At 39.7% G+C, this 24807-nt stretch overlaps 1 protein-coding gene across 4 annotated transcripts in view; it reads right to left on the reverse strand.

Moving 5' to 3' along the window:
- Positions 1-3932: 3932 nt before the first annotated feature.
- Positions 3933-24807, reverse strand: part of FSD1L (fibronectin type III and SPRY domain containing 1 like) — a 118673-nt gene continuing 97798 nt past the window's right edge. For 2 of the 4 annotated variants that reach the window (XM_077475181.1, XM_077475184.1), the window contains 4 exons: positions 22329-22426; positions 20425-20676; positions 16678-16766; positions 3933-13884 (listed from right to left, as the gene is read on the reverse strand). In XM_077475181.1, coding sequence (XP_077331307.1) covers positions 13762-13884; positions 16678-16766; positions 20425-20676; positions 22329-22426 — 562 coding nt within the window. In that variant the 3' untranslated portion in view covers positions 3933-13761. Of the gene's footprint in view, positions 13885-16677; positions 16767-20424; positions 20677-22328; positions 22430-24807 lie in introns of all 4 variants that reach the window. The other 2 variants (XM_077475182.1, XM_077475180.1) reach the window with 1 other exon arrangement.

Here is a 24807-nt window from a genome sequence, read left to right on the forward strand (position 1 = left end):
TGGGAAGAAAGACATGTTCTATCTCAGCTGGCGGTCCACATTCCTAAAGCCGATAATTGAATGGCGACATGCTAAACTGTCAACAGCTGAACCCAAGAGCGTGGACTTTGCACCAAAAAGTCTTGTGTCAAATATGTCTCCAGTGGGTGGACATCGTGGCTTCATGCCACAGTTGGAAAGCTCAAAGGTTCATAGCCTGGATACTTTGGTGACACATAGACTCCCTTACCAATATATTTAGTCCCTTCATTTAGGTTGATTCCGTTCTCCTAAAGCAGGTCAAAAGGAAATGATTACCCACCATTCTTATGGCCTTAGGCTGCCTAAGAAAGTCCTAGCACTAAGAAGTAGTATCTAGAAAGTAGTACTCCCAAGTCCCTGTTTTACCACTTTTTCTCCTATCGATCAATTCTGCGTACTGCTACTCATTTGCAATGGCTTTGGAAGCCCACAGAATGGGACATTCCTCAAATCATATTCACTGTTTGCCATGCCTGAAGACTATGGTATGTTGACAATAGCTAAGGCTTATCAGGTTAAGAGATGGTTACCTGCTTTCCCTGTCATTCATTCTACTAAAGCAGTTGCAGCATCTTGGTTTGTTTTACATCAGACTTTTGCTTCTCAGGTATGCAGAGCTGCATACCTGAGAGGACTTAGATGACTATGTGATCAGCCAGACTTAACATTACCTGTCAGTTGCCCACAAGGTGTGAAATTATTTGCCTTCCCCAATTTTTGGGACTACCTTTCATCGTTATCAGGCCTGTTTTACAGATCTGCAGCAATCTAATCACCCTTTTGAATTCTAGCTACGGTACTCCTAAAGCTGGCTGACTCTGTAGAAGGTTATAGCCCAGAGGAGTAGCCAAACTACTTCTGTGTCCACTTCTTACCCACTACTTTTCTTAGATCCAACCTTTCTGGGGTTCAGTGATGAATTTTGTTCCCCATTGAACTACTGAAAAAAAGGATTTTATGTCAAGTAGAATTTTTTTTAACCACTTCCTGCCTGCATGATGTCATATGACGTTGTGGACTTGAAGTGACGATATCTGGATGATGCCTGCAGCTACAGGCATCATCCAGATATCTTTCTTTTTAGCCAGTGATTCTTTCTAGTGTAAAGCCATCCTAGCGGCTGATTAGCTGCTGGATTGCTTTTACAGGCAGTGGGGAGGGGAAGTCTCCCCCTCCCACCACCCATCAGTGCCTCTCCAGGCTTTCTTGTACACCAGGTTACCACAGAGCTGGCTGAGGACCGGATGCTCCCCAGACATCTCTATGATCCTGGGAGATGCAAACACTGGCATTTTTTTTCCTAGAAAGCAGAGATCAATGTTTTTTCTTTATCTCCTAATTTCCAGGGTAGAGGATAGCTCTGAGGTCTTATAGACCCCAGGTGCCTCCATAAAGAGGACCTATCATGCATTATTTCTATCACAATGATGTTTATATTTCTGATTAGTGATTAAAAAAAAAAAAAAGAGACTGTGTAAAAAAAAATAATAAAAAAATGTTTAAAGCGCCCCTGTCCCCTCATGCTCGCAAGACAGAAGTGAACGCATACGTAGGTCGCGCCTGCATATGTAAACTGTGTTAGCACCACTCATGTGAGGTATTTCCACAAATGTTATAGCAACAGCAATAATTCTAGCACTAGACCTCCTCTGTAACTCTAAACATGTAACCTGTAAACATTTTTAATGGGGACGCCTATGGAGATTTTTGAATACCGTAGTTTAACGCCATTCAACGAGTGTGTGCAATTTTAAATCATGACATGTTTGGTATCTATTAACTTGGCATACCATCATCTTTTATATTTTACCAAAAAATTGGATTATATATTGTATTATTTTGCATTAAAATTCAGTATTTTTCCCCAAAAATTGCTTTTGAAAAATCGCTGCGCAAATACCCTGTGACATAAATTGCAATGACCACCATTTTATTCTCTATGATCTCTGCTAAAAAAAAATTATTTCATTTTTGGGGGTTCTGAGTAATTTTTGTGCAAAAATATACAGATATTTACATGTAGGAAATAAATGTCCAAATTGGCTTGGGTGGGAAGTGGTTGAGGCATTTCCATGCAAAAAATCCATTACAAATCATATCATGCAGTGGTACAATACTGTAAAGTAAACAAAAAAGGTGGATGGATTAAATTGGCCTTCATGGGATACGAAGCCAAAAGTTTGTGGGACAAGTTTACAGGATTAAAGGTATAGGTTTTAGCTAAGAAGACCTAAAGTCTAATTCAATTAGCTAAGAAATGCCACAAAAGCCTCCCCCACCTCTCTCTCTAAGCATCTGTGCATGTCATTTTTAATAAATAACAGTTCACTTACCCTAAAGTCAGAGTACAGTTGTGGTCATGTGATGGCCACATATATGAATTTTATGACCTGTGACTGCAGTTCTATAATTACTTTCTACAATAGCTTAGCAGGCATGTGAAATGTATACAGTGACACTACTGCTTTCACATGGAGAGAAAGGGTCCTTCTCTGCATGCTGGCAGGGAACAGGCTTTTTAACACTAAAGAAAATGAACTTTAAGAATTTAGTTTCAATGTATTGAGCCTGAACTGAGTCAGGTGCTGGTTCAGGCATCTGGGAGGATCGTTACCATATTGTCGGCATCTTTCCCGAGCCTGGACCGGCTGAGTGATGTCAGCTGACAGTGGATTTTAGCCCACTGTCGGCTGAAAATGGGTCATGGGAGTGCAGAATGAACTGCACTCCTGTGATCTATAGGGGAAGTATGGCCAAAAAAGCTTTGGACATACTTCTCCTTTAAACTATGTATAAACACAATTTCAGCACCATGGATAGCATGCTGACAAATTACTGAAATATCATTACGATTGTTCAAGGTATATCTAAACATTTCTGCCAAGAATCAAGAAAATTTCTACTTTATTCCCAACATTTGAGTAAAAGTTGCCAGAAACTGATGGACAAATCCTGTTGAATCTTGGAACGAACCTTTAGCTGAAATATTCATTGGGCAAATTGGTAAATATGTACAGTAATTGTGTGGGAATTTCACATTTACACACAAACTACTGCTTTATCAAATGAAATTCCACATCATTTCACGCATAACAACACTACAGATATTCTGTTCTCAATTATACAGAACACCTGGAGAAATAAAATTTACTGTCAACATGCATACAACACTCAACCCAATCAGGTGACTATAACTAAAACCCAAAGAGTGATTATACAGTAACTAAAGCCGCCTCTGCAGAGGACAATCCTTTAATAATTTTTCTTTATGTAGTTTCCTCAGATGTCCTTAAGCTAGATGTCACAGGGTCCTCCTCCTTGGCACTGGGCAGTCCCCAATGCATAGAAGTGATAATGTGAGCACTGTTCTCTGTGGCATTGTACATAAGTGCAGGGTGTCATGGTACCGCCCTTCACTTCTTATCCAGGCCTAAGACATTCTTCCTTCACAGGAAGTGAGTTGAATGACAGTTGAATGACAGTGGGTGTCATCATATCAAAAGAAGACCAGTGTTAGATCCAGAGCATTCAGAGCTGTTTTCCCAGTCTACTGTTTTTTTTTTAATGTTTTTCAAAAGCTGGAGTTGAGCTTTAAGGCATACCACACTACTATGCATTGAGTTTGATGAAAGTGCTGGCACAGCTTACATCCATATAAAACTAAACAGGTAAGAATCTGTAATAGAGGTTGCCAAGATTCTTGCAAAGCACATAATTCTACCTGAAAGGGATTCATTTTCTTTTTGCAACAAAACTGGAGTTCCACTGCAAATATCTTAACAATTTACAGCACATGAAAAGTCAAATAAGTAAATTATCTCAGAAGGCAGCTATTGTGTAATGATGATCTGTGAGTTTAAACTTGAGGAAATACAGTAAATCAGTAAAATAACAAGATCTACACATCCAGGTAGGAAGGCAAATGTACATTCTGTATGTATTAGGTGCATATTTACAGCCAATGGTCTCTTTTACAGGAGATTTTTGAAACAAGTCTTGAGTGCAATAGATTAGATTAGTAAGGACTACAAAGCACCTTTAACATTTTTCAGACAAGTATATGTGAAAAACTGCATTTGTACACATTTTACAGTAAAAGCATATATTAAGATACACAGCAGTGAAAGCTTGCTTCTTGTTGGTCTTGTGTAAGAAATAAGAAAATAAAGGGAATTTCCACTACTGAAGAACACCCTTGCATTACCCTGTTCCCTTTTATTTAGCAGTCAGGTGGGTTTTGTTTCTACAAGCCCATTGCTGATATGGAAGCATGCAATAAGAAAAACATGAGTTTGAATATAAACATTCTTGATTTGATGATCTATCATTCTCTTATAGCAACAGTATGAGTCATGGCCCTCCCTTTTGAAGAATAAACACTGATATTTTGAGGTTTATTATGTTACAGTACACATCCTACAGTTCTGAGTGCACACCAGAGGGTTTTATAACACTGGAGATCGTCAGAAGTGTATGAACCTAGCGCTACTCCCTCCCAGCCTCACCAAGCTTATGTCATTACAAGTTCCTTGCTTTTATATTTTTAGACCCAGAAATACCTATAGAACTACATTATTAATAATGAAATTGTATATCTGGGCAAAATAGCACATATGCAGTAGATACATCATTAATAATTAAAGTGTACATCTGGGCAAAATAGCACATATGCAGTAGATATCTGCAATACATACTTTTTTCCCTGTGTGTTATCCCTTATAAAAATAATGCAAGTACAGAACAATAACCATTGACCCTGAAAAACAATGCAGTGAGCGCCTAATGTTCTGTTTACTTTGCCCGTGCTGCTCTTAATTCTCAAGCAGTGTTATCATCCCTAATAAGTTCTCTTCGTTGGACTACAACAACCTCCCCAAAGGTTACAGGGATGAAGAGACTGTAAGGTGTTCTGCAGGCCATATCAGTAATGGGAGGGGTGCAGCAGCAGAGGCAGTGCCGGAAGCAATGTACAGGAAGAGATCTGGCCAGGTGCTGATTGACAAACTACAGACTTGTGACAATTCTGATAGCCATGCCCTTTGCAACATGTCTAATCTCATTGCAGTGCAAGCAGCCACAACCTATATGAGGGTTACAAGACTTCTAAATTCAGAAGCAGCAGTGTTTTAATTCTATCACAGTAGACAACATGAGACTTTACTATCTCTGTACTTCTCTGTGCAATGCATGTAGATTATGGCTGGTGGGAGGGGCCAGCAGGCTGCTGTACATTGCTTCCTTCCGAAGTACTCTTTGCAAGAGCTGTGGGACTTGATGAAAGCAGTGGGCTTGCTTTTGGGAGGAATTGTGCAATTATCAAAATGCCTTAAGGGTTGGAGCTCAGGGCGATCCTAGGAAGATTGTATTTTTATACAGATCTCCCAAGGTAATGCCCATATGTAATTCTAAGCCTCCGTGAGTAAAAGGACTGAGATTCAATGAATAAAAGGATGGGCTAGGGACAGTAAGGCAGGCCATACATGGTTCGAATGGGCAGGCTGAATGTACCAAGTTGAACGATCAATCAACTTGGGTACACCCAGCATGCCGGGTTTTACCTGATTATCACTAGTGGCTGCTATAGAGAACCCCCCCCCCCCCCGCTGGGAGAAGACGATTGCCCGGAAGGATGGATTCCCATACCAACACTGTCTGTGCTGATGGGGGAATCAAGCAAATTCCTTTCCTGCAACCCATGGTTTCTTTCCGAGAACCTGGCTAGGGAGATTATAAATAAATGATGCTGGACATCCCAGAAAATAAGGTGGGCTCTAACTGACTTGCTGCAGCTCACACTGTGCAGTGAAATTAAAGTAAGCAATTTAAGTTCAGGAAAGGAGCACAACAAGGAGTACAACTGTGTAAGACTGAAGGTAAGGCTGGAGTTCAGCTTCAATTTAGAAAAACACTGCATTCTCCTATCAAAGTTCTTAGCGGACAGAACACTGGTAGCTAAGAAGCAGTAAATCACTCATGATTTTGGCGTCTTGTCAACCAACAATGGTAATCAAAAGGAACAATGGAATGGATAGAGATACCGATTCCCCCACCCCCCCACAACCACCCAGTCAGGTGGCTGCAGCGACTGATTGACAAAAGTTTTCCACCACATCCTTTTTTCAGAAGTTGATTTAACAACTGACTTCTGTCGAACAGGGAACTATTCGAATATTGGTCAGTCCCCACTGAACTGGCTGAATTTTGATCCATCAATGCCCAGCTTGGTCGTCAGGATAACTGTGCCCTACTTGAATCTGAACATAGGCAGAATACCATTAGTGAAAAAACCTGCAGCACTGACCACTGTAGTGCATACCAGCGTAAACAAGATAAGATATAAGCAGTAAACCATATCAAAATCCCACTCAACACTGATTATTGGTTAGGGTCCAGTGCTAAAGCCTGGTACACACTATTCGTTTGTTCCAAACAACCCAGCGGTTGAACAGAAAAAAACTCATCTCCAATCGGAGCCGCTATACTAACTATGCAAAGTTAGTATAGCAATCTCCCACGCTGAGTTATTGTGTTCTGAAAGAGGGATGCCCAGACCCCCCCCAGAACACTGTGATCAGCACTCTGCCATTGCCTGAGAGCGATGATCAGGAGGCAGTGGGCTGCTGGCCAGACCCACATACACACGGGCCGAATGTCGGATGTTTTTTTTTAACCAGCAAATGTCTCCCGACATTTGGCCCATGAATACTCAGCTTAATGGTGAGATTCTCACCTTGCCCATTTGTGAGGGTTATTTAAAATGTTATTTGTATTTAAATACAATACACCTGACTGCTTTTTTTCTTCTCAGCAATGATACAAAATACACCTCCGTTTTTAGACCATGGTTACATTCAGTGATTGCTAAGCACTTTAATTATAACTGGTAATAACATAAATAAGCAGAATGTTAATGCTGTTTGATCTCTCTGCATGTTTTATCTATCTTGCATATTATGGCATTAAATATTATCGTTTTCAATCCTAAACAAATTACGAATCTTTTCACCAGCACACTTTGGTCCTTTGGAATAACTATTCAAATTGCAATTCTATTTTATTACATAAGAGCAATAGCAATCCTTGAAATGCAGTACCTGATACCAGCCAATCAGAATCCACACTTAGTTGCCATGGGTTACTTCAATGCACATTACTATTGCTCTTTACACTGCCTTATTAAACAATCCTAAGTTAAATTTCACCACTTGGGACTTTTCATTACCAAGGGCAAGTTGAGGCCCTAAAACAGATTGTTGTTACATGCCAATACTTTTGTCACAAATCCAAAAAAAAAACATATTAACATATTTTAGATAAACTTGACAAACCGCTCCTGCCTGATGCAAACAGTATGCAGTACTGTACAGTCCTTTTGTCCTAATGTTCCTCTTTCCTAATACAAGTCTACCACTTAGGACTGACTAAATAACCCCTTGAGTCCCCTGAGTCATTTCATTATGGCACAAGGATAGAGGCTATTCATCCCAGCACTGTTTAAAACAATGCGCCGGATATCAGTTACAGCTGGGGTTTGGGGTTTAGCACTAAGCCCAGTAGCTCAAATAATCAGCTACAGGGCTTCTGATGCTTCTACAAATCGCTGTTGTGCTTACAGTACATTTGCTGTAGAAGGAAATGTAAATACAATGCTTCCTTGTTGTAGCAGGAACAGAGCCTTTCCAGTGCCTCTTTGCAGCAATAGATCACTGCTATAGTGAACTATTGTTGACCTATTACATTATTAGAAATGGTCAGGTCTCCACTGAACAGATCTAGACCCCCTTCCCCATGAAAAAGACTAAGAAAGAGAGAGAGATCCCAAAATGAATTCTCAAGTTGCCACAATGATGTTGGATGATCTGGATAACATTTGAGTTCATTGCACAAGCATCAGTTGCTCAGATAAGCAAATGCAATATAATTCAAATTTTTTGTAATCCCAAACCTGTGAAAAAGTAATTGTTGTGCTAACTTGTGCCCTAGTAAATCAGATTTTTATCTCTTAATGTTAAGCTAACAATTATTGAAAACCAATTTCCCCCTACATGTGTCACAATGTAGCACTGAAACGGGAATTAAACTCTCTTTAAGTAAAATGTTTATGTTCACTTTGAGGTTTACCATTCCACTACATTACATAAAAGTCACAGTATTGTGATATCCCTTGGATCAGTAGACTGTTGATTATATACAGGATTAGGGTAAAAATATGGGGTTGAGCAAATGTACAGTAAATGTTGAATTGAGAAAAATTATAGGAAAATGCAATTTTTTCTGAGGCACAAGTGTCCCCTCTCTCCTGACTTTTTCATCTTGGTGATGGAGCCCTTTGCAACCCTTATTTGCAATAACTCAAATAGGACTAACAGTGGGCTTTATGCAGACAATGTGCTTCCCTGCATTTATGATGCCCAAATGTATGCTTTGCATAACCTTGGCCAATTTTCCAACATCAGAGTTAAATCTCTACCCCTTGGACTACCAGCCCAGAAGTGGTTGGAAACTTCTTTCCCTCTTCAGTTGGCGCAACAGTTAACAGTTTACCTGAATTAAGTATACCCTTCCATGTTAAAAAAAAAATAATTTCAGCTGCTGCTGTATATTAATATACAGTATACCAACTCTTCAAATGAAACAAAACAAAAAAATTGTATACAGCGCTGAAGAACACACCTCAATAAATGTAGTGTCAAAAACACTCAGATTAAAGTCTGGGGTTTAGGGAAGCAATGACCCTAACACAAGATCATTTTATAGAAACGTAGAAAAGTGACAGCAGAAAAAAACAGAGTAACCCATCAAGGCTATCGTTTTTTTTGTTTTGTTTTTTTCCATTAACTTTGTTCTCTGAATATAGATCTATGTTAATCCCAAGAATGTTTGACGTAATTTACTCTTGACTGTCTCACTACCTCTTTATAAAATATGCCAGAGTTTTTTAAAAGTAGAGAAAGTTTTTGGAAGAAGCTGGCATAGTTGATTAAATTAGCTTGTGCTAGGGCAATTGCTTCCCATAACCATGGGGTTTGTATATAGAAAGGCCCCCTAATTTTGGGCATAAGATAATACAGAGAGTTATTGATCCACTAAAGAGAAGATTTACTTTCCTTGACTCAAAGGGTTTTTTCGCTTGTGGAAGGAGTAGAGAAAATAGCAATAGAACGAATAGAAGGGATATGCGAAAAAGCTTCTCATCCACCCAGAGTGGACAACCGTTTCATATTCAGAGTTTTGTTTCAGGCGTATTACCGCATGTCACATATGTGTCCTGCAGTATGTGAGTCACACTAAAAACCTTTACATAAGAGGATCTCAGAACATATATACAATATTATAGTTTATCCTTACACTACAGAGAAGTACATATCAGGGACCCTCGTCATCACATTTTTGGGGAGTGGAAAATGTTAGGCTGCATTGGAGAGGGATTAATAAGGTAAGATGTATATCCCAGAAAGTGGCAAAATGTTTTTTTAATTTGCAAACATTGAAACCCAAAGGTCTGAATGTGGAGCTTGATATCAACTGTTTTATCAGTGCTGCTTCATTTTTTTCTGGATCTTGCATATGTTCTGATATAACTTAGTTTGAGTGTTTTTTGACACAAATTCATTGTTTATTGGGATTTGATGATTTTAGTTTTGTTCTTCAGTGCTATATAACATGTTTTGTTTAGTTTAATTACCTGGCTATACGCATCACTAAGGATTTCAAGTGTTGTGTGGATCTCAACCTCAACACTATAATCCACTAACTCAATACTAAGGATGAACGCTTGCCCTCTCTGCCCTGTTGGAGGTCAAAAGAACCAACCTCATTAAAATAATTGTTTAACCTAAATTTGTTCACACATTTAGCCCTTACCTATCTGGATAATGAAAAAAAAAAAACTTCCACAAAACAGTGTACTTTCTTCATTTATGTGGGCAAAAAGCTCTCACTAACCTACAAATGCCCACAGCCAAAAAAGGGCCTGGCCCTACGTAACCTACTATGTTACTCTATAGCTTCACTTACTCTCACTATTAGGTGGTGGCACACCTTACCTTAATGTACAGCACACCTTACCTCACCTTCCTTTGGTGGAATTGGCGGTAACTATACTTAGATCCTCTCAGGGCCCATGGTGTTTAATCATTTGCCAACCACCCTATTATAGCTTTACTGCAGGGCAGCAGCTGTATATCATGTATATATATGTGATCCTGCACTTCTGGGTCTGGGGCGCCCATGCGTGTCACCAGCGGCTCACTCCTGCTGTGATTGTGCACAGCGGGAGCTAATCAGCGGGTACCGTCGACTCAATGTCTGCCAGCACCCGCCGATTGCTTGTCACACAGGCAGAACGGCAGTCTGCCTATGTAAACAAGGTAGCTGCCATTCTGTCAGTAGGGAAGGCATTGATTCTGTGTTCCTGCAAAGCAAAAACATGGATCAATGCCTTCCCCTCATAAAAGCCCCTTCCCCACAGTAAGAAAACTCTGGCTAGGGGTAAATCTTCTGGAGCTGAAGTGATTAAAGAGGAACTTCAGCCAAAGAAAATAAAAAACCTGCAGCAAACACAGACATTGCTGATTTAGGGAGTTCATTTTTAAGCTGAGTCAGTATTTGTTATGGAATGATTTATTAGTACAGCACTCAGCTGTGCTGTGTGGGCAGCCATTTAAAGTATGGGCAAATAAAACCAGCATGTGTTTTTTCCAGGATATGGCTAACACACACTCACCTTGCGCCGTTTTGTTCCTCCTTGCTGTGCCCTGCACTTGTTCTAATCCTCCTCGCTGTGCCCTGTGCTTGTTCTAATCCTCCCCGCTGTGCCCTGTGGAAGCTAATCACTGGATCAAATAGTCCCGGGCTTCCTCCCATGTACAGGCGATCCTAAACCTCTGGACACACCTCCCACCCTTCTTCTTACCCTAAGACAGAGGTTTTGGAACTACATTTCCCATGATGCTCACTACACTGCAGAGTGCATGAGCATCATGGGAAATGTAGTTCCAAAACATCTGGGGTTCCAAGGTTCGCCATCACTGCCCTAAAGCATTGATACTGAACCTCTGGACATGTCTCCCACCCTCCTTCACACTCTCAAGCTTTGACCCTAAACCTCCACACTCTCAAACATTATTCCTGAACCTCTGGCCATGCCTCTCCATCCTCCTCCACTCTCTCAAGTGCAAAAAAAAAAAAACATGCCTGAATACTCCTGGGATTTTGGACAATGGTGTCCCAGGAATCAATGGGAGCACACACTTCGTCATTTGTCTACGCGATCAGAGCAGGAAGTACATTGGGAATTTTTAAATTTTATTTACTATCCAATAGTTTTATAGGAGGGGGAAAGGATTCCAACAACAAGAACTTTAGAAATAGACCCACAACACCTATGAAACAACCTTACAGATGCGGAAAGACCACAACTGTGTGGTCCGATCCTCCCAACTCCTGGTCCCTTGTGCCTCTCCAGGGCAATCCTACCATTCACCACAATCATATGATCCCTATTCATCATGTTTGGGTCAGATCAGATATCACAACTCTTGGCCAACTTCCTCCAACAGGTTATCAATGCATTTTTGACTCGTTGAAAAAGGAATACAACTTATCCAACTGTATGCTTTTTTTTTTTATATATTCAAGTCAGGCATACTGATAGAGCTTAGTTGCCCCAGCTGCTACCTATACAGAAAGACCCTATTAAAGCTTTACTGCTTCATCCTATCCTAAATCTAAGCCACTCTCCTCCCTGCATACATACAATTCCTTAAAGCTAGGCACTCTGTTCTGTCATCTCTGATCTCCAGGAGGGAGTTTGGAAGTCTCCATATGCTGCACTTATGATATCAGTCACGGATAAGTTCATCCAAGTAAATTTCCTGGCTGCTGTCCTGGGAACCCCCCTGGGCTCAGACCCACTTGCTCTTCTGTTGGGTTTCTAGAATTACCCCACAAAATCTAAACAGCAGAGAAATCTTGCTCAATTGGAAACTCCCATCCTGAGGAGATTGATGCCAAACTTGACAAGATCTGGTCTGCCTAGATACAAACAAGACAAAATCTGATTCCCCCCCCAATAAAAAGAATAAACTTTCTTGCTATGCTTGGTCCCCCTCTCGCCTTTCTTTCTCCACTACCCATGTCCCTCCCCCTCCATGTCATCCCCTCCTACAGTCCCCATTCTAACTTGTGGTATTACATGATAGTTATTACTGCAATGTTTTGTCACACCTTTATTATGTACCCAAATGAACAGCTTGTTGACTGGCATTGCTTCCTCTGTGGCACTGTGAATGTCATCCTCAAATTTATTTTATTGATCGTATTTGAGTGCTGTGACTGTTTTATATTATAATTAGTTTGTCTATGTGCTTGGGAAATGTGTACTCTCCTTCCCTTCTCCTTTCCCTGCCATGACGTCACTAAAATAAAAATTAAAAAACAAAACAAAAAAAAAACACTGCCTCAAGGAGGTTTAGGGAGGAAAATTGCCTGGGATTCAAGTGGTTAAAAAAACAAGACAAACTATGAGTTGTTAGGAAAGCTAAATGAATGAATGAAATGTCGTTAGCCATTAGAGAGAAAATCTACAAGTCTATGGGGGTTATTTACTAAAGGCAAATCCCCTTTGCACTACAAATGTAAACTACAAGTGCAAAATGCATTTGAAATTTCACTGGAAGTGCACTTGGAAGTGCAGTTGCTGTAGGTCAGAGGGGGACATGCAAGGAAAATAAAAAAACAGCATTTTAGCTTGCACATGATTGGATAATAAAATCAGCAGAGCTTCCCCTCATTTCAGATCTACCCCTCAGATTTACAGCGACTGCACTTCTTAGTGCAAAGTGGATTTGCCTTTCGTAAATAACCCCTTATATACGTAATACAATGATGTAAATAGGGCAAAGCAAACCTTGCATAGGTGTGAAAGTTAAATGAAAGTAAAAATTACTTTTAAGATAAACTTTATGATAACTCAAATATGTCCCCAATTGTATACATCCCAAATAATGCTCTAAAGAATAATTTACCTTTAAAGAGTTAATATCTTGTTTTCTGGATTTGTGGTGAATGTGATGGAATATTTAAAACTTTCTGTTTTAAGACTGCAGTGCTATATAATATATTAATTCCAATTATAATGACATGGCCAACACGTGCCAAAAAGTTCTTCTTTTTGGCCCCACACCATAAATACTTACTTATACAGTATTTCTTGTAAGACAAGCACCTGATTCTGTACCCAATATTACTTCAAAGTCTTGCATACACTGTATCATAAAAACACATTATGAAGTTGTCAAGGGATATTTACATTTTAGCAGACAGTCTTTTATAAAACCTCAATGCTCTACAGAACACTGGGGTCCACTTAAAGTACAGAGGTGGTGATGTGGAAAAATTAAAACGAAATACAAGGCTGCATCCATGGTTATAAAAAACAACCTACTAACATGGCATATTGTTCTTTTTGTGCCTGCCTAGTTTCTATTCACTCAGTCTCTTGTTGGAACATTTGCAGTAGATGCTAACATTGGATCTGAGCAGCACATGGTCAGGCACCAAAAATACTGCAAGCTTCAGAGCAGCAGCAGGTCAACAACCCAAATGATCAGTTTGCTCCTAATTTTGGTAAACAGCAACCGTAATTCCACTAAATAAAATAATAATAAAAAAAAATAAAAACTAACAATCCACTCTGGTCAGAGCAAACTTTTCATCCTGTTGGTTAAAAGAGCCATGTTATTGGGCATTGCTGGTTAAACTACTAGATGAGCCGCTCAATCCATTTTCAGCCTTCTGAAGAGTCCTGACGGCACTTGGAACCTGTAATCCTGTGTACAATGTGATCCCACCACACCATGCCTGAAAAACAAAATAAACATATACAAGAACACAGCTATAATGATTGAATGTTCACTAGACACCCACAATGCAATATGTGATGCAGAGCTCCAAAACCTTAAAGTGTATCTATTGTGGTAGTGCCCAAAGCTTTAAGGAAAAAGACACTCTGCCCACATCCCTAATTAAAGTACAAAATGGACAGTTTTTTCCTCTGTGGGACTTTAAAAGGCAGAGAGTCTTGGAAACAATATAATTATATAAAAAATATTTAGTTTATTGGAATAAGTTAAAATAATATAGATTGAAATGCATATCACAGTCACCAGATAGCATCCAATTAGAAAAAAGGGTCAGGATAGAATTTGCTGCCAAGGATCAGACTGATGGAAAAAGCTCCCACAGGGAGAGGTTTGTGCGATCGGGATCGGGGCCAGACACAAAGGGTACCCTACAGCCAAAATAGGAACAACTGACCAGATGATTCCTTACTTTCCTAGCATCTAAAGAAAGAGGGGGGAGGACAGAGCAGACAGGTGCTGACCTGTAACCTAATTCTAATTGTCAATTAGCAAAAACACTCAAAATGGCAATAAGCCTCGTTCACATTGGAAAGATTTGCCATGCAATTTGCAGGGATTTCCTCTCACTTCCTGATTTGCTATGGTACAGGAAGTGTAGGGAAATCTCTTCAGTGGGACACAGATGGTGAAGAAAATCTGCCAGTAGTTATAACCCTCCTTTGCTCTATCCAAAATGAAAAAAAAATGCCTATAGTTCTACTTTAAACACATTTGCAGTTAAAAAAAAAATACAGATTTTTATAGTGAGTAGCCTCATTTAAACTTTAGCCAAACCTTGGACTATGAAAATAAAATCTAAAACTACTGTCAGGTCTTTATTGCTGTCTGTGTCACCACTGAGGTGATGTTCTCTCACTACCTATTAGGCAGATATGGTAACAGGTGGTCTCCAAGACAGGAATCGAGGGGAAAATCTCTCCACCAGGAAAAAGAACAATATAATAAAATGGAGAATGTGAAAGGTTAGAGTCTTTGTTAAGTTTTATTCCTGTCAGTAAAAAACGTTTTGGAGTTTTACTTCAAATAGAACTGTACTGCATACATACACAATAAAGACTGCAATTAGCTACCAGAGCACAAGCTACTATCACAGCATGCCTGTAACAACCCAGCTTCCTTTATTGACAACAGAGCTATAGCAACTTCATATTTAAATACTGACTTTCGTGGATGCCCAGAAGTAGGTCACTCATAAACCAGGTAATGGGTTGTCAGAGGCAGGAAGGGGGACTATTTTCTCCATATGGTGCCGCAGTCAGCTACCGTCTTGGTTTTAACTTGTATTGCCATGCTACAGGTTCATTTTACCTGAGGCTTTAACTTCTCAAAATGGGTGCTCATCATTTCTGAACCACATTGCAACAGATCACTAGACCACAAATCCTATACAGTATCACACCAAAACATTGTAAAAATGTGAGAACTAAGTTTATTTGTTGTACTATGTACCTGCTTCTGACTGAAAATGAATTATATGGAAAAAAAGATTTTAGTTGTATCTGAAAGGTCTCTGTGGCAACCTTTGGATTTCACTGAACTACATGTTCCAACAATTTTCTAAGCAGCCTGGTAAAACGTTTCCTTTGTTTCAGTACTTTCTGTATAGCAGGTATATTTTACTGTTCAGCTAAAAAAAGGACCTCCCTACTTGCACATACTTGCACCTTTTTACACTTGAGGTTTATTAAATCTAAAATGTGGTAGACCGGGCAAGACTAACGTTAAGAATTTCTAACTAATATGCCATACACATAAATTATTATAATGGTAAATTTGCACTTTTTAGTTAACATGTGAAGACATCTGTGTAAAATAATTCATTATTATTTTGGATTAAGGTTGATGAATAGCTAGGTTGTGTATGGCATTATAAAAAAAGAAACAATCATACTTTCCTAGATGGCTGCAGCACCGATCCCAACTGCAGCTGTCCCCCACCGCCTCTGAGATGGAGATCTGAGCACTTAAACACCGCTGATCTCTCGGCTCTTGGTCTTGAGGCTTATGAGATGCGGGGACTGTGAGCCACCAGCTCTCTGCTCTGCCCTTCCAGTGCTCACTGGTTTAGGCACTCAGCAGATCGCTGAGCCAGATGCCGGTCCAGGCTTCTAAGCAGATCCCGACCATATGGGTAGGATCTTTTTAGAGCCTGGACCGGGTCTGTGTTGTTAGACAACAGCTGGCTTTAGCCTGCTGACGGCTGAAAACTGGTCACAAGAGTGCAGAACTAACTGAACTCTTGTGATACATAGAAGTATAGCCAAAAAAAAAACATAATCAGTAGAAGTAAGGGTAGCTGACTGCTAGAGGAACTGTACTTTGCTAGAATGAGCAGGAGGAATAAAAATGGATGAATCGTTTTTATACAGGCTACTCATCCTCTTTCACAACATTAACGCTTTTGATATGAGCCTTCCATTAGAAAAAAAAAAAACTAGAATAACTTCCAAAAGAAGCCTGCAGACTGACAGAATCCTGACAAATGTTCAGAATTTGTTGTATTGTCACTCCAGTACAATTTAAGCATATCTATACTTGTCAGAGTTCTGTCAAGAAGCTAGTATTGGCAGGTATCATTTGATGTTTGTTCTTAGGAAGTTTTATTTCTTTTATGCTGGGCTTACTTTAAATACAACTCTTGGTTTATATGGGCAGTTGCAAGGATAAATATTTGACTGATGGTATATAATGAACAAAAAGAAAATGTAATCATGCTACGTTTTATACTTACCATAAATGCAGGAATAACTGGCTGTGTAAATTTTGTTTTAAAACTATGAAGTAATTGCTTTGTTTCAGAATTATAAAATAAAAGTTGACCTGTGAAGAAAAAAAATAAAATCCACTGAACAATAAATATAACAAAACCAATTAAAAGACCATGAGAGGTAATAAAGTAAAAAAGGTACAGATAGGAAATAACTGCTTTGCAATGATACAGTGAAATTATAAAAAAGTAATACTGCTGTGAAATAAATCCAATTTAGGGTCTAGTCCTGTTTTTATAGCATTTAATAAAAAACATAAGAAATGAAAGCAAAGTTTATGTTAAACAATATTAGAGCAGTATATTATTGGCGAAGCAATAGTAATGTATAATTTGCTTTTTCCTGAATACTCAGTTAAAATACATATGTTTACCGCTTTAACTACCAACGTATTTATAATTTTGTCTCCCATTCTTGGCATTTATAAACCTCTGCTAGTCAGTAAGGCACCTTTCACGCTGGGGCGGGAGCGGCATCAGCAGTAAAACGGCGCTATTTTTAGCGCCGATTTACCGTCGTTTTAGCGGCGGTATTCAGCGGTAAAACCGTCCCCGCTAGTGCCCGAGAAAGGGTTAAGGCCACCGCAAAGCGCCGATGCAGCAGCGATTTGTCGGCGGTATAGCCGCGCTGCCCCATTGATTTCAAAGGGCAGGAGTGGTGAAGGAGCGGTGTATACACCACTCCTTCACCGCTCCAAAGATGCTGCAAGCAGGACTTTTTTTTACCATCCTGCTAAGGCACTGCTCCAGTGTGAAAGCCCTCAGGGTTTTCACACTGGAGACACAGCAGTGGCTCTTTCAGGGCGCTTTGCAGGCGCTATATTTAGCGCTGTAGTGACGCAAAGTGCCCCAGTGTGAAAGGGGTCTAAGGGCACTAACAGGTACTTACTGGTATACCATAGCTCAATATTGGCTCAGCTGCCTGTTGACTACACAGATTTAATGATGCTGATTCGCTGTTCAATGCCCAATGAAGAGTTGGAGAGGTGACATAGGAAGATTGATGGCTGAACCCCACAGATTTTCAATTGGATTCAAGTCTGGGCTCTGGCTGGGCCATTCCAAAACTTTAATCTTCTTCTGGTAAAGCCATTCCTTTGTTGATTTGGATTTATGCTTTGGGTCATTTGCCATGCTGAAAGCTGAAGTTCCTCTTCATGTTCAGCTTTCTAGCAGAAGCCTGAAGGTTTTGTGCCAATATTGACTGGTATTTGGAACGGTTCATCATTCCCTCAACCTTGACTAAAGCCTCGTATACAAGGTACGATTGTTGGCCAAACGAGTGTCTGATTTGTGTCAAAAGAGTGTGTGCCTGGATATTGTCTTGCATACTAACGGTACACAATTGTCGTGCCACAAACACGAAATTAGTGACATACTACGAGCAATTTCAGTTGCTTGTAGCCACCCTTTGGGCCTCTTCTGCTAATTTTGTGTTTGGTGAATATTGATTCCGAGCATGCGTGTTTGTACTTTCGACTTTTGTGTGATGGATTTGTGTACTGACCATATACGAAAATCTGACGTCAAACCGTTGTCTGACGAAAATTTACTAGCCTGTCATCCAACATTCGTTGGCCGAAAGTTGGACAACAATTGTTAAAAGGAGCATACTAAGGGTAATATTTTAGGACAACAGTCTGTCAACAGACAATCCCCTGCCAACAATAGTACCTTGTGTACGAGGCTTATTGCCTCTGTTCCAAATGAAGAAAAACAGTTCCAAAGCATGATGCTGCCACCACCATGCTTCACGGTGGGTATTGTGTTGTTTTGGTGTGTGCAGTGGGATTAGGGCAAAAAAGTTCAACTTTGGTTTCATCAGACCATAACACATGCTTTTGGGAGACGTCAGATGTGTTTTTGCTAAATTTAGGCGAGCCTGGATGTTTTTCTTTGTAAGAAAAGGCTTCCGTTTTACCACGCTACCCCATAGCCCAGACATATGAAGAATACAGGAGATTGTTGTAACATGTACCACACAGCCAGTACTTGCCAGATATCCCTGCAGCTCCTTTAATGTTGCTATAGGCCCCTTGGCAGCCTATCTGACCAGTTTTATTCTTGTCTTTTCATCAATTTTGGAGGGACGTCCAGTTCTTGGTAATGTCACTGTTGTGCCATATTCTCTCCACTTGACTGTCTTCACTGTGTCCCGTGGTATATATAATGTCTTGGAAATTCTTTTGTACCTTTCTCTTAACTAATAACCTTTTAACAATGAGATCCCTCCGATGCGTGGGAAGCTCTCTGTGGACCATAGCTTTTGCTGTAGGATGCGACTAAGAAAATGCCAGCAAAGACCTACTAGAACAGCTGAACTTTATTTGGGTTTAATCAGAGGCACTTTAAATGATGGCAGGTGTGTACTGACTCCTATTTAACATGAGTTTGAATGTGATTGCTTAATTGTGAACACAGCTACAAGAGGGTGTTATAAGAGTTATAAGAGGGCGTGCACACTTATGCAACCACATTATTTTATTTTTATTTTTTTACTTCCTTTCCCCTAAAAGATTTCAGTTTGTTTTTCAATTGAGTTCTACCGTTTATAGGTCACATTAATTAAGGTGGAAAAGTTCTGAAATTATTTATCTTTGTCTAATTATTTTACATCACAGAAATCTGACATTTTAACAGGGTGTGTAGATTTTTTATATCCACTGTATATGCACTGGAAAGGCTACTAATGATCCTTTTTTTATCTACTTCATTACTATTTCATTGGTCCATAAACCATGTAGGACACTGTGGGGTTTATTTACTAAAACTGGTGCACTCAGAATCTGGTGCAGCTGTGCATGGTAGCCATCAGCTTCTAACTTCAGCTTGTTCAATTAAAGTGTTACTAAACCCATGTTCTGTGTACTGTGGGAGACCAGATACAGTGAATGCAGGATCTGGGTTTAGTAACACTTTAAGCTTTGACAAAAAAAAATGGAAGCTGATGCAGAGCTGCATTAGATTTTCCACTCTCCAGTTTTAGTAAATGAACGCCAATATTCTCAGTAAAGAACTTGAGAGCCAATAACAGATTCTGACTTTACTCAGAAATGTATTTTTTTTTGCATACTTGTTCTGGTGTAGTGACTCAGAATTACTTAAAGGGCATGTAAAGTAAAGAATAAACATGTTACATATTGCAGCTTAGCCCTTAGATGTGTTAGCTGCATTAGGTTTCTTTTGTTTAGGCTTTTTTCCCTTTATTTTTACCTGGGGATCCTGCCAGTGACATAATCCCATCCTATGGCTACAATGCTCAATCTTTGTACAGTATCTATGAAAGGTATTGTTTTCACCCCTTTTCACCATAGGAGAGTAATTGTGTTAGAACTATAAACACCTCCCCCTCCTCTTCTTTATAACGTGAGGGTGTTCTGTAGTCCATAGAACAATACTAACAATAAGAGTACAGCATAGGCAGAGTGCACAAAATGTTATCAATGTTATCACATAATTTCTGTCAGAATCAACAGGTATTTTGTGTACAGATATAACAAAAAAATTAAATGGTCTATTTATCTTTCAAAAGGGAGTAAATAAGAGCTGTTCATTGCCAGAGTTTACAAACACTTTAAGTCTGTCACCGATAGGAAAGTATCATTTATAGAAAGAAACAAGCAATGGCAGCTCACATATTTCTACCATGATAGGTAAACATTAATATAAGGTAGTAAGGTAATAAATAATATGCAATTACTAAAAAGTTACCTCCATCGAAGTCACAGTATACACCTATTTTATCTGGTACGGCTACTTCCAAGGCTTTTGCTTTGTTGTTGTGTTTTGCAGCAAATGTTGCCTGTAGCCAATTGTTCACATGTAAGCACCAGCTTGTATTGGTCTTCCCTAGCTGGTCAAACTTGCCAATTGTCTTATATGTGATGCCTACACTGTAGGATTTGCAGTCCTTCTGAGCTTTAACTTCCCAGTAATGTTGTCCACTTTCAATTGTTGTATCACCTGTTGGAAAAACCATTAAAATTATTAAGCAACCACAGACTCACTTTGAAGGTACTGTATATTCACGCCACACAATCTTGTGCTGATAACCGTTAAAGCTCAACTCTAATGACACATTTCTTGTGAAGCTGTGTGTATTCCTGTTGGGTATTACCAAAACATTGTTTGTCCCTACAACTTGAATGGTGAAGGGACACAAACAATAAAAAGTTGTTTTAGTGGGTTGGAAGAGGATTAAAACCCTCACATTTGTATTCTTAAGCCCCATTCACACTATCAGTTTTTCTGCTGAGTTTTTCCTTCAGATTTACCAAAACCATATAATATATGTAATAATATAATATATGTATGCAATGAGGCAGGCCCTTGTACTACATGGTTTTGGTAAATCTGAAGGAAAAACTCAGCAGAAAAACTGACAGTGTGTATGGGGCTTTATAGCTTATGTAAGAAACTACTAAATGCCTTCACAAAAAATGTAGAAGGCAATGCTTATACAGAACGTGTGATGGTTGACATTTAGGTACCTCTACTTAGTAGGTTTTTGTATATGATCAGACAGTTCAGGCTACATGAAGCTTTGAAGTGGCAGTCCTTTTCCTTTGTCAGATTACTGCACAGGAAATCAGTTACTTGTAGGTAAAATGTCCTCATGCCACTTTTTTCTCAATATCTCAGTCAATTTAAACATTTAGAAATAAAGGCCCGGCCTAAAAACAGGCCCCACAAGATGTCCGGTGGTCCTTATTTGCTAATAATGCACTCTCACTGGACAAGGGGGTGGAATATGGACAGGGCTTAGCTCAAGACTGTGGAAGTTGAGCCACTAGGCCATAGGCCTCAGATGGCCAAAATGGTCATGGTGCGGCTGTGGACAGATGGTGCGGCTACCTGGATGTTTGGAGACAGCCACAGCCAGGAAGCCTGTACAAGTCAATGACAGGCGGACAGAAGTTGTGGCTGTCTGCTGCTGCAAGCAGGCATCAGCACTTTGCAGTTACATTATGTTAGCGACAAATGGTTGGCCCTGGATGCAATCTGTCTGTGTCCATGGATGGCTATCTGTCCCTAACCGCATGCAACTGCTCGAAGTGCCAATATAAACAGAGGCAGACAGCTACTGTTTTGCTCTTAACTTGTCAATGACTGTCTGTAGCTGTCTGCAAACAACTGGGCCCCTGGTCGCAGATATCCGCAGTATACTGCCACCATGGCCAACTTGAGGTTTTTGTAAAAATTCTGACACCGGGGTCAATATGCCACAAAATACACATTGATAGGACTATTACTTTTCAAAAGTTTAAATGGATAATGGGTGGGTTTAGATCTCTTAATTTCGGAAAAAATGCAACTATTAGAAATATTTTTTTTGCACTCAGGCAGAGTCCATTTGTGTGAAGTCAATGGATATTACAAAGGTCAGTACAGACTCCCAGATGGTATGGTGGCAAAAGAAGGGAGGGCTGAGCTTTTGCCCCTGTGTTAGAGCCTGGACCTAGTAGTATTCAGGGACAGAAATGACAACTTGCCCACATGTGTGGACATGTCTCTCAGTTGTATAAACAAGTAAGTTGGGGCTAAACTAGAATGGCTACCTTGTTTACATAAAAGTAAAAACGTAATCCAAAATGGAAAGAGACAGCAATATATACCCAAAACTGTGTAAGACTCTCCTGTAAATCGGTCTCTGCTGCCCCTGCCAACAGGAGGCCTAGAAGTAACGGAAGTTCTTTTCGGGGATGGTGTTGCACTTCTGCAGGGCACAGGAAAAAAAGTACATATAACTACTAGGTCAGACCAAACACACTTGCACATGCTAATGCATTAAAACTCATACAGGCAGTGGATTGTATAGTACAAGTTCCAAGTGTTCAGACTGTGACAAGCATTCGTGTGTACTAGTGCATTGTCCTCAACAAAGCAAAATGTGTACATATAAGTTCATATTTTGGCTTATCTTGAAAGAGGATTTTACACTATTCAGCCTGCTCATTGCTAAACACAGTGCTTTTGTCCTTCTGAACCCCAAGTTTGCTTTTGGTTTAAGAACAGATAGAAGATAATAGCCATATTTGTCTCTGATTCAGAATATTCAATTCCTTAAAATTCAGAAGGCACTGAGAAATACATTGGAGGTGCACAAGTTTTATGTAGATTGATGTCTGACAGTGGTTTCCCCTGTGGAAACCTTCAGTGGTGGGTGCAGTGCCAGGATACACAGCTCCTCTTTGAGGTGCAGCTACTAGTGACAGGCTTGGCTGTAGCTCAAAGACAGGGTTAAGTTCCTAAGTGGAATCCAATCCTTAATGTTGGCAGTAAGTGCACAGCAGTGCTCATTCTACTTGAGATAAGTACTGTACACATTAGAAATACACCACTGATTGTGTGTCCCCTTGTGCTGAAGAAGACTACACAGAGCTTACTATTTGGTCATGCTGCCTCCGTTTCCACCATGACGTCACGTTGCAATGGAAATACTCGCACTAGGCTGCTGCTTGGAAAAACAAAGGGACCGATCGCTCAAATTGTAACTGTCCCCTCTAAACATTCAAACAGGAGTGGATTGTTACTTGGTCCTTACTGATAGTTCAAGTGTGGCAACAGCACTAACAACAGGACATAGGAAAGAACCCAAAGCTGTTCCAAACTGAAGGTAAAATGTATTATTTATTTAGGCTATGCCACATTTCTCCTTTAAGTTGATACAGAAAACTACAGTGTATTTAGAGGATGTTTAAATTATTTAAAATTATTTGGACATGACTTTCGCCTTTCTATTAGCCTGCTTTTTTAACTTTGCTTGCTGTTCTATATGTACTTATTGTATTTCCTTTTCAGAACAGTAAATGCTTCCACTAGGTATCATCTCTATATAACGGAATGTGATTACCACACTCTTGCTGCTTCATTTTTGTTGGGATCATATTATTTAGACTTAGGCAAGATTATACAATTGTCTTTCTTTTAGCCACAAGTTGAAGGAAATAAAATGCTTGATTCCCCCAGTGCTATTTTGTTATGCAGGAGGGAACGCAGTGAGCCTTTGGCAGAATAGAATGATCACTGCTGGTAGCTATAGCTGCAGGCAGTGATCAGCCGTGGAAAAAAAAAAACAGACAGGCTGGTTGCACTGAAGTTGATCAATGGATTGACTACAGCACAACCAGCCTGCCCCTAGGTGGATCAATATTTGGAAAGTTCAGCACGAATTTCGATCCATCTATGGCTGGCTTAAGGCAGCTTATAGCCTTAGAGGGCAGACAAATGTGCAGGCAAGATTGTACATAGACACGAGATTTCTAAAACATTAAACTAGTATTCAAGGACTATATGCATTAAGCTGATTTCATGCCTATTAATGTATAAAAAAATAGATACTGTAGATAACGGTTCACCTATACATAAATATATATATATAAATATAATTTGTAGGAGTTATGAATCAAAAAATGGACACGCATTAGCTGTATGGATGGGTGCATGGACCTGAAAGCAGAGCCCATGCATTCAGGTCTGTGCACTTGACCCTGTGTACCTGTCAAATATGGCTGTATGGATGAGCCCATACAGCCGATGCATGTCCATTCATGTATATACGATGTATGTACATAGCACAACGCTAGGGCAGAAAAGCAAACAAACAGTGGTTGATTTACTAAAACTGGACATGCAAAATCTTGTGCAGCTCTACATAGAAACCAATCAGCTTCCATTTTTTTTTCATCAAAGCCTAATTTAACAAGCTGAAGTTAAAAGCTGATTGGTTATTATGCACAGCTGCACCAGATTTTGCACTCTCCATTTTTAGTAAATCAACTGCACAGCTATTTTCACTGTATGTGACTGAGTGCCTGTGTGAATAAGGCCTAAGTGTGCACAGAGGCAGAATTATACTATACAAGTGACTTCTAACTTTGTGAAATACCTGTTTATATAGGTTACATTTTACTAAAAATAAGCTTAACAAGCAAACTGCAAACCAGGTCATTCAGAGATCAGCGCAAATAACAAAAAGTGAATAAAGCTTAGTGTAGGGTAACTAGAACATAAAGAGTAGGCAGAGGATACTTACCAAAATAAAAGGATGCATATGCAAGCATGGGAAGAAAATAAAGATAAAGCCAAATAAAG

Source organism: Lithobates pipiens, unplaced genomic scaffold (genome assembly GCF_037356315.1).
Source record: "Lithobates pipiens isolate NorthernLeopardFrog02 unplaced genomic scaffold, aLitPip1_a1.2 Scaffold_13, whole genome shotgun sequence".
In the NCBI taxonomy this organism is placed as follows: Eukaryota; Metazoa; Chordata; class Amphibia; order Anura; family Ranidae; genus Lithobates; species Lithobates pipiens.